Source organism: Ptychodera flava (genome assembly GCF_041260155.1).
Source record: "Ptychodera flava strain L36383 chromosome 3 unlocalized genomic scaffold, AS_Pfla_20210202 Scaffold_25__1_contigs__length_14229661_pilon, whole genome shotgun sequence".
NCBI classification, from domain to species: Eukaryota; Metazoa; Hemichordata; class Enteropneusta; family Ptychoderidae; genus Ptychodera; species Ptychodera flava.
The window spans coordinates 1,632,075-1,641,133 of record NW_027248279.1 but is presented as its reverse complement, the minus strand read 5'-3'; the positions used below and the strand labels follow the sequence as shown (position 1 = coordinate 1,641,133).

The window sequence follows — 9,059 nt, the reverse complement described above, 5'->3', positions numbered from 1 at the left end:
TTATACTTTTGCTCAGCCTCTCTTTAACGAAGTATAAACATATTTCCCATCCCAAATAAAGTAAATATTAAAGTCCTAGGTCACGGTGCAAAACTAGAGGAAGGGGAATAATTACTCTACTTTTCTCATCTGAAACTCAGCATGATCGCCACCCCGGAACTTTAAAATAAGTCTTCCAATTGATTATCCTATTTTGAAACGTGTAAACGTTTGAGAGTCCACGAGGCACATTCTACCCTGTTTTGGAAACTGTTAGCAATCTACCACTAAAGGACAATGCAAAATATGCATGCTGAATTTGCACGTTACATACGGTATTAGGAAGGAATAGATATTTTGTCTTATATTATTTCAGAACACATACCTTCCTTTCAATTTTTCAGAAAGCAACACAATCGCCCTCGTTATCTCTCTTTCCGTGACCCTAGTTGCTATTCTGCTAGTTGTGGTAGTTGTTGTGTTCTGCAAAAAACGTCGACGTAAACAGAAATGTACAGGTAAGTGTGAAGCATAATTATTTTGTTTTGTTGTTTCCTGTGTGTCTGGGTTTTGATGATGACTACAGAATTATAATCATTTTCGCCCGACAACTAAAACATTTCTTTCTTTCTTTCTTTTTTCCGACAGAAACATCAGATGAGGGGTAATGTATTGTAATGTTTTATATTACAAAAAATTACTATTTAAGATGAACTGTACAGAGCATCGCTTACCCCCTTATTATGTTCTAATCAAGAAGTGTACGCTATTTTATCTTGGCCACAGAAATGCATATGCTGGGCTTCAGTTTGGATCAGGAAATGGGACCGAAACTGACAAGAGAGATTACATGACGTTGATATTTCAAAACAAGCGAGGTAGTTAAAGGTTTCTTAATTCAACAGTTAATGAACAGTCAACCTTAAATAGACTGTAGATGTCTGAAACAGAAGACAATTTGTCCTGCGGAGTTAAACGCGGAAAATAGGTCGAGTAGGGGAGATGAGGTCAAAGTAATCATGATAATTATCTAATGGTTCATGATAAAAATATGACTACTTTTCAATCGGGTTCGAACTCACAACATACTGCATCCAGTCGCCTAGCGGAGAGGCAAACAATAGTCTTTTGTAACACTGACAAGAACACAGCAGTAGATACTGCTGTTTTATGGTATTCATCTATGTGGCTGAAAAAAGGTTCCTTTTCAAAGATTAAGTTTGAAAATATCATGACTCTTTAACAACACTTATTTGTCATAGTTTTCTCTCTTTTAGAAGACGGCGCCCTCGACGGAAACAAGAATCCAGCTTTTCAGGTACGAAAGTTAGACACGTCGGTATCACGTGAATTTGCAATAAATTATCACTAAGTTTGCAAAATTTTTAAGTTAACTTAAAATTCCAGTCTTACATTAATGAAAAAACAGTTATATTATCTTTAACAATATTTTAATTTTACTTGTATCGAATTTCTGCCACTGTCTGTACCAACTCTGCAGCAGATATTTCTCCTCTTTGGGTATGGAAAACCATGATAGCTATTACTCAGTACCCCTGCAGCTTTCGTTTTAGTCACAACACAAGGCCATTGCCTTGTCAGAGGTATGATATCGAATTCAGGCAATATACTATAATATTTTCATACAATTGTTGTCTTCAAAAATCTATCTCCGTCACGCATTCCACCCAAATTGCTGCCTCATCTCCCGAACACAACAAACTATGTATTCTCACCGTTTCCTTTACCTTGAGGTTACTATCGATCTTTTAGCACTATCATGGACCTTTGAGGGTAGCCAGTATAACATAGCATGCATACATGTCTTTTGCAGGCAGACGCACTTGGAAAGCAAATGAAACCTTTTATTAAGGTCGAATTTGACTCCATAACATTTATAGAAGACCTGTATACCGGAGTGTTCTCGAAATTAGTCAAGGGTGAAATACCGATATCAGAAAGAAGCAAGCTCGTCGTGTGTGTGAAAGTGGTTAAAGGTAGGATACAGGAAGGGGGGCAGCCCAAGCTTATCGGTTCAAAAGGTAGTTTCTGTTCTCAAAAATAATATTCAGTTGAATATATAGCCACAAATTTATCTGAACGATAACACTAAGCTGGAGTTTGACCTAATTGCGAAAGGCGTTATTACAAGTCATTAAACCGAAGTTAAGGGAAAATACACAGCCAATCATAAATACATACATTTTATAAAACAAAAGGCTTCCTGATATGTGTTCCATAATGAGAGTGCATTGATACAAATATCTATTATTCTCAATACCTAATTAAAGTTTTATTTTTTATTATGTTTTCTTGATATAGCGAACGCCGGGAAGATGCCAACGAAGCTTTACTAAACGAGATACGATTTCTGAAAAGACTGCCAGAACATCAAAATATCATTAAGATGATTGGATGCAGAGAAGAGAAAGGTAAATTAACATTTATGGTTTAACAATATTTAACAATTGAAATGTTGAGTTCAACAATGGGTAAAAAAAAAATAACAATAGCTGTTATTAAAGGGTAAGAAAATATGGTAATCCGAATGTATTTTACGTTGAAAAATAAACAGAGTGCAATATAAACAATAGAAAAAAGAAGCTCGCTGACAGACAGACGTGTCTAAAACCAAACAAACAAACAAACAAACAAACAAACAAACCGTACGTACATACATACATACATACATACATACATACATACATACATACATGCATGCATGCATGCATGCATGCATGCATGCATGCATGCATGCATGCATGCATACATACATACATACATACATACATACTACATACATACATACATACATACATACATACATACATACATACAACACACACACACACACACACACACACACACACACACACACACACACACATACATACATACATACATACATACATACATACATACATACATACATACATACATACATACATACATGCACACATACATATATACTTACATGCACACATATTAATGACTTCTTCTGTTAGGAGTAATTATCTATAATGTGTTTTTTTTATTAATGTCACTGTCTAAATATTCTGAGATCTACTGTTTGGCCTACAAGGATTTGTCTTACAATTTCAAAGTAAGTTTGTCTCTCTACTCGTACATCTTTACAGCTCCATACTGCATTGTGTATGAATATTGTCCTCATGGTAATCTAAGAGAGTATTTAGTCGGCCTGCATAAGGAGGTGAAAAGGATCGATGAATACGAATTAGAAGACGTTACATTTAATTTACTTTGCAATTTCGCCTCACAAATCGCCAGTGGTATGGCTTTCCTTGGAGAAATAGAGGTAAGTTGTACAAACAGATAGTAAACTCTTGCATTATTTAGAAACAATGAAGAGGGCGCAAGCTTTAAACTCGAAAATTAATAGGACAATGTTTCGTTTTCGTGAAGATTATCTAATTGTTTGTTTGTTTTTAAAGTGTATTCATCGAGCCCTGGCTGCTAGAAATATCCAAGTGTGGCATGACAATGTTTGCAAAATATCAGAGTTTGGTTTTTCGAGCAAAGTTTTGGACGTGAATACCTATGAAAAGATGATAGAGGTGAGTAGTGAACTTGTCTTATATTCCCTTACCTATTACGCAATTCTAGGGTAGTCACTAAAATCTGCTTGTCTTTCTCTCTTGCTTTATCTCTGTCTATCTCTCTGTCTATCTCTGTCTGTCTGTCTGTCTGTCTGTCTGTCTGTCTCTGTCTCTGTCTCTGTCTGTCTGTCTCTGTCTCTGTCTGTCTGTCTGTCTGTCTGTCTGCCTGTCTCTAGTTCTCTCTATTTTCCCCATTGAAAAGCAATCATCCTGTATTGACAGTATGAACTGAATAAAAAAATTCAGAAAATATAGCAATAACAGCGTGTAAAAAACATGATACACCCTCAACATTTGTTTTTCTTCCTAAAGGGTCGTCTTCCAGTTCGGTGGATGGCATTGGAATCGATTTTGGAATGTGTGTACACCGAAAAGTGTGATGTGTGGTCATTCGGAATCGTATTGTGGGAAATATATAACTTTGGTAAGAGAGTTGGATTATTTGATATTTACAGTCTACATCTACAATAAGTATTTTGGCATTAGACTTAAGTGCTTGTTAATACTCACGCGTACAAAGTTCGAGCCACATTTTGACAGTCTCCTATCGCTGCCTTTTGTTCGCAACTCTTCCATTTTCCTTTTTCACTACCCTCTGTTCAGGTAAACAACCTTACCCCGACATGTCAACGAAGGATGTGATACGTGAACTTCAACATGGATACAGACTACCCAGACCACATTACTGTGATGACGTAGTGTGAGTGACTCACATTCATTGTAGAAATAAATAGATGGATAGATAGATAGATAGATAGATAGATAGATAGATAGATAGATAGATAGATAGATAGATAGATAGATAGATAGATAGATAGATAGATAGATAGATAGATAGATAGATAGATAGATGGATAGATAGATAGGCATATAGATAGATAGATAGATAGATATTGATTCTCTCTGTGTGTATGTACTTTAAGATTATTATTCCATTTTATCTTTTTCAGTCATAGTATTATGGTAGAGTGTTGGCAAGATGAACCTGGGGATCGACCAACCTTTGAAGAATTGGTTACCTCAATTGGACAGAATTACATGTAAACAAAGGTAATGTTATCTTGTGTTAACCAGTACATTTTATTCACACAATAAGTTGAACTGACTAATTTATTTTTGTGCTAAAAATACTTAAGGTAACTCTCATTTATTTTCCCTCAGACATCCATCGCTTCATTGGAAAAAGGCAAGCCAAGAACGGATCATGGACAAGTGGAATATATGTATACTTACCGATGGTTTCCATTTTAAATGCTCACGGAACAGAAGCTAACAGATTATATACTGTTCTTGTTGAATTGTACGTTAGCAGACGTGTTTCTAAGGTCCACATTCAGTGTACTTTTAAACTTTTACATGTCACCGTAGGTCAGCATAAATAATTATATTTTTCACTGTTTATTTCCTTGTAAGTGTCAATCGTACTCGTACCTGTTATTTAGGTCATACGTCATCAACAACAACAGAGAAGTAGGCTTATGAATTGGGATATGACCTAAATAAGTTGATTCATTGTTTGTTTGTTTGTTTTTTTCAGTTTAGATATCGCAGCATGACAACTAGTGTGATATAACAGAATGTAAATTTTCATTACGTATGTTTAAAAGTGCTCTCTCTCTCTGTTTGGCAGAACTGGTCGTTTCGCACCTTGATTTTGTAAACCGATCAATATATTTAGACGGGAATATAAGAGGAACTTTTAAGACGAGTTGGAAGTAGGTAGTCGTTGTAATTAAAAGATTATATACATATTGAATATTTAATTTAAATGTAACAATTTCAGAGATGTTAGAATTTACAAACCCCTTCTCTCTTTATCAGGGAAGGATGTTTTGTTTTCTTATAAATGTAGCCCAGCTGCTCCATATGTGTTGACGAATTCTTCACCGCGATATTCTAACGAATGTAAAGAAGGTTGTCAGTCCTCTGTCTCCTGAGGTCAAATATGAATGGTCTATTTATATACATGACCCTTTTTCAGCACACTTTTCCGCATTCTTTCGCATTGACATCTTGCTTCACTCATCGATTTAGGAAGTCGTGGATATAGTTTTCGAATGAGGATTTGTGTTGCTATGTATATATAGACCCGCTAAAGTTCAAGGCCGTGGATTAATAGAAAAAATAACAGAGTTACAGTGACTTATTTTGCTCTTACATCCTTTTCAAGTGTTGTGCTGAATTCGGAGAGTGACGTTAAGGGCCCGAGAGTAGGCCCAGTGAGCGTTATTCAATATGAACTGTAATAGATGTCAGTTGCGAGTTTCGCACCGGGAGTGTCAACTACTTACCAGGGTCCATGTAATATATATTGTTACAAAAACGCAAAGGTGTACGGCCCGAGTATTGATGGCGAGAAAAAATAAAACTCATGAGCACATATTGTGTGTAACCATATTGTAAGAACACGGGATTGATTGTGAATTGCTTTTGGACTGAATATAATGTGAGCATCGAATAAAATCCATAATATTGAACAGAAAGATGTTTCGTCACGATATTTATTGTCATGATGCTTCAAATAATTGCAACGATTTTCACTCCAAATGTCTGACTTGCTCTATTTTGAGAGACAGTGGTAGTAGATGATCAACTTGTATTTAATTTGCCAAAGGACAAGGTTCTATAGATCATTTACGTTTGTAGGTTATTTCTCTTGTTGACTTTCTTTGGACAGCGCAACACACCGATCGATTTTGAAGCCATCTCGGTAGCCGATAAATCATGGTAATTATACGCGATCTTTTGTGTGCGAAGAGAGAGTTGCAATGCATTTTGCTCCCGTCATATATATTGTTTTCTGAACATGTTTTTCTAATGAGGATATGAAACAGAAATGTTAATTTTTTTAATTTATGATCTGTTATTTACTGTAGGTTCTTTCAATTGAATTATATAACAGCTGCTTTCTGCGTGTCGTTTTAATACAAACGTTTAATAATTTTAAATACACATTATCAACAGTTTATCATAAACTATATATCTGCAGAGTTTTGAGAACATCCTGAGATACAACGCAGAACAACATTATACTTTACATTGAAAAAAATGGTACTGAAAAAGATTCGAAATTCTTCTGAAGGTTACGCAATGGAGATTTAATAGCATTGGATAGTTGATTTTGGTCAGTAGACGGCTGATGATTTAAGGAATTTAGAATAAAGCATTTTTTATGTATAAAAGAATTTATTACTTGAATTAAGACTGAACCTGTCTTTATTTTCGTAATCGCTTGGAGCCAACCATTTGATGTAAATTGTCTTCCTGTGTACAATTGAAAGATATGATGTTGGAAGGTGTTTTTGTCACAGCAATGTGAACTCTCTCTCACAGCAGCGTTTTATGTGTAGTTCAACAGGTATTTCTTGGTGTTTGTTATTTTTAGTATCGTCAATTTAGGGGATACGTGTGACTACCATGCAGTCAAATGCTTTAGAAGTTGAATTTAAGCAGCTGATATCGTTCAAATTTACTGCAAAGAGTTGTTTAAGTTTACATACATTTTAATAGGTATTGGAAGTGCCTATGTCTGTTTACAGGGCATTGACGAACATGGAATCAAATTTTTGTCGGTCGCTGACAAGGTTCTTGACACATCAAACACACGGCAATAGAATTATGTAGGGAGAACGCAATCAGCTGATCAATACTTAGGGGTATATAATTACATTTGAAAAATTAAGAGCAAGTTCACAGACATGTTGATTGAATTACTTGAAAGTTTGGTCGACCGTAGCTTTCAAGCTGGTGTGAGACTAGACCATTAATTCATCTATTCGGGAAAAAAAATAGTGCGGACCTTTATGTATCATGACAGCTTTTTGCCATACAAATTTCTGCAAGAGCTTTTGCCAGCCTAATGAGTTAGTGGGTGTGTGTGTCAATATGTACTGACTGATAACAATGAATTTTAAATGTGACGCCTAAACCAAGCATGGCCAGTGATAGGACAGAAACGCCGTTCCACTTATCACGAACACCCCCATCAAGTGTAACATTTTGTTTATCGGGTCCTAAACGCTAGTTTCAGTACAACTTCAGACGTAAGCTGAACACAATCACCTAGGTTTTCTAGACAAAGCATAAAGAAAATTTTCACTGGCGCTTTACACAGTGTCGCATGACTATGCTTTCTCAAACAAGCAGGTCTGTGATGCTGAACGAATGTGACTTGAAAGTCTATTCCACAAGGAAGCAGCGGCATGTGCAGTTGTAGCTCTCGTTTTCCCGGACGAATATGGATTGCAACGGAAACTCCGAGTCGCGCAACGGAATTTTTTTTTCCGTCGCAACGTACGAGAGCTAGCTATGGCTGCTGCTACGGCGATATATGAGAAGGAACGATCATCATAATTTGAGTCTTGTTGATTGAGTTTTAAGAGAAACTTCGTCTCTTGAACGGAGAGATCTGAATTCTGGTTTATGAAATCAAAAACTTTAGTGTATACACAGTCCCTCATAACAAGACTGGTTTGTAATAGTGTAATACTGTCAGTAAAATTGCCTCGGGTTTAATGGAGGAGAATGGAAAAAAAATTGAAACATGATTCTTGAAGTTTGCCGGCAATGTTAACCGTAAGTTGCGTACAGCCTCCGTGTGTTCCTGGCGTTACATGGGCTAGCCGGTATGTGAGCATTTTTTCTGTTTGTCTGTGATTTAATAAAGTCAAATAAGCCAGCATATCAAAACTAGATTACAGTATATAAAAATGGGACCACATAAATATCTCACATGGATATACTAGGCTTACATTAGATAAAAGATAAAAACAGTTAACCGCCGGCTAAGTACAAAGCTGGGATCGAGGTACGGGCCTGGGTACGGGCTGAGCGAATCCTTGTCCCCGGGAACGCTCAGCGCTTACAAACAGGCGAAGTTGGTCAGTTTTTGTTTTATTGTTATGTCCCATTAGCCGAAATGTTCTGCACCTGTGAATGCCGGACCCTTGTCCATAACAACGGAGAAAACATCAGTTTTGTGGTCATTCAAGTCACTTGAACTGGACCATTGATACATGTCATACCGTCGTGCCGATCGACATGATCGCAGGCGTAGCACTAGGAGCGTACGGACATAAGCGAGCGCGTTCATGTATGGCCGTGGTTTTAGGGACTGTAGGGCTTATAATACTAGAAATTATCGTGTGTCGCAGCGCATTTCTTTTTATTTTCGACCCCAAAAAATGGTGACTCTGGTATTCTGCAACATAACATGCACTTTTAATAGTTTGCTAGTATCCGTTTCAATGGACAATGGACACATCGTTTGGTGTCGCCGTTCTCAAATACCGGAAATCCAGTCGTTGTGGACTAACCAGGTTGGAGTGCAGAGAAATACTCAAAGAGCCAAGTGTAGAATTCGGGATAAAGTTGAGATAAGTTGTTTGCGTTTCCTCCAGCCTTATCCGAAGCGTTCTTTGTAGTTTTATCGCCCTCGTTCACGCTGAATATTCATAGACGTGG

At 36.7% G+C, this 9,059-nt stretch overlaps 1 protein-coding gene across 1 annotated transcript; it reads left to right on the top strand.

Annotated features, from left to right (window-relative positions):
* The first annotated feature begins 381 nt into the window (after window positions 1-381).
* LOC139125380 (fibroblast growth factor receptor 2-like) lies at window positions 382-6,791 on the top strand. The gene is made up of 12 exons (XM_070691472.1): window positions 382-497; window positions 628-643; window positions 766-857; window positions 1,257-1,297; window positions 1,814-1,976; window positions 2,302-2,411; window positions 3,117-3,295; window positions 3,432-3,554; window positions 3,909-4,020; window positions 4,200-4,296; window positions 4,547-4,646; window positions 4,758-6,791. The coding sequence occupies exons 6-11, from the start codon at window positions 2,387-2,389 to the stop codon at window positions 4,638-4,640; spliced, it is 630 nt and encodes a 209-aa protein (XP_070547573.1). The 5' UTR covers window positions 382-497; window positions 628-643; window positions 766-857; window positions 1,257-1,297; window positions 1,814-1,976; window positions 2,302-2,386; the 3' UTR covers window positions 4,641-4,646; window positions 4,758-6,791.
* Window positions 6,792-9,059: the final 2,268 nt, after the last annotated feature.

Excerpts from the sequence above, each read along its gene's own strand:
- LOC139125380 (XM_070691472.1), top strand. The coding sequence starts at position 2,387 with ATGATTGGATGCAGAGAAGAGAAAG. Across the intron at positions 2,412-3,116 it reads TGGATGCAGAGAAGAGAAAG|CTCCATACTGCATTGTGTAT; the intron begins GTAAATTAACAT and ends ACATCTTTACAG. Across the intron at positions 3,296-3,431 it reads CTTTCCTTGGAGAAATAGAG|TGTATTCATCGAGCCCTGGC; the intron begins GTAAGTTGTACA and ends TTGTTTTTAAAG.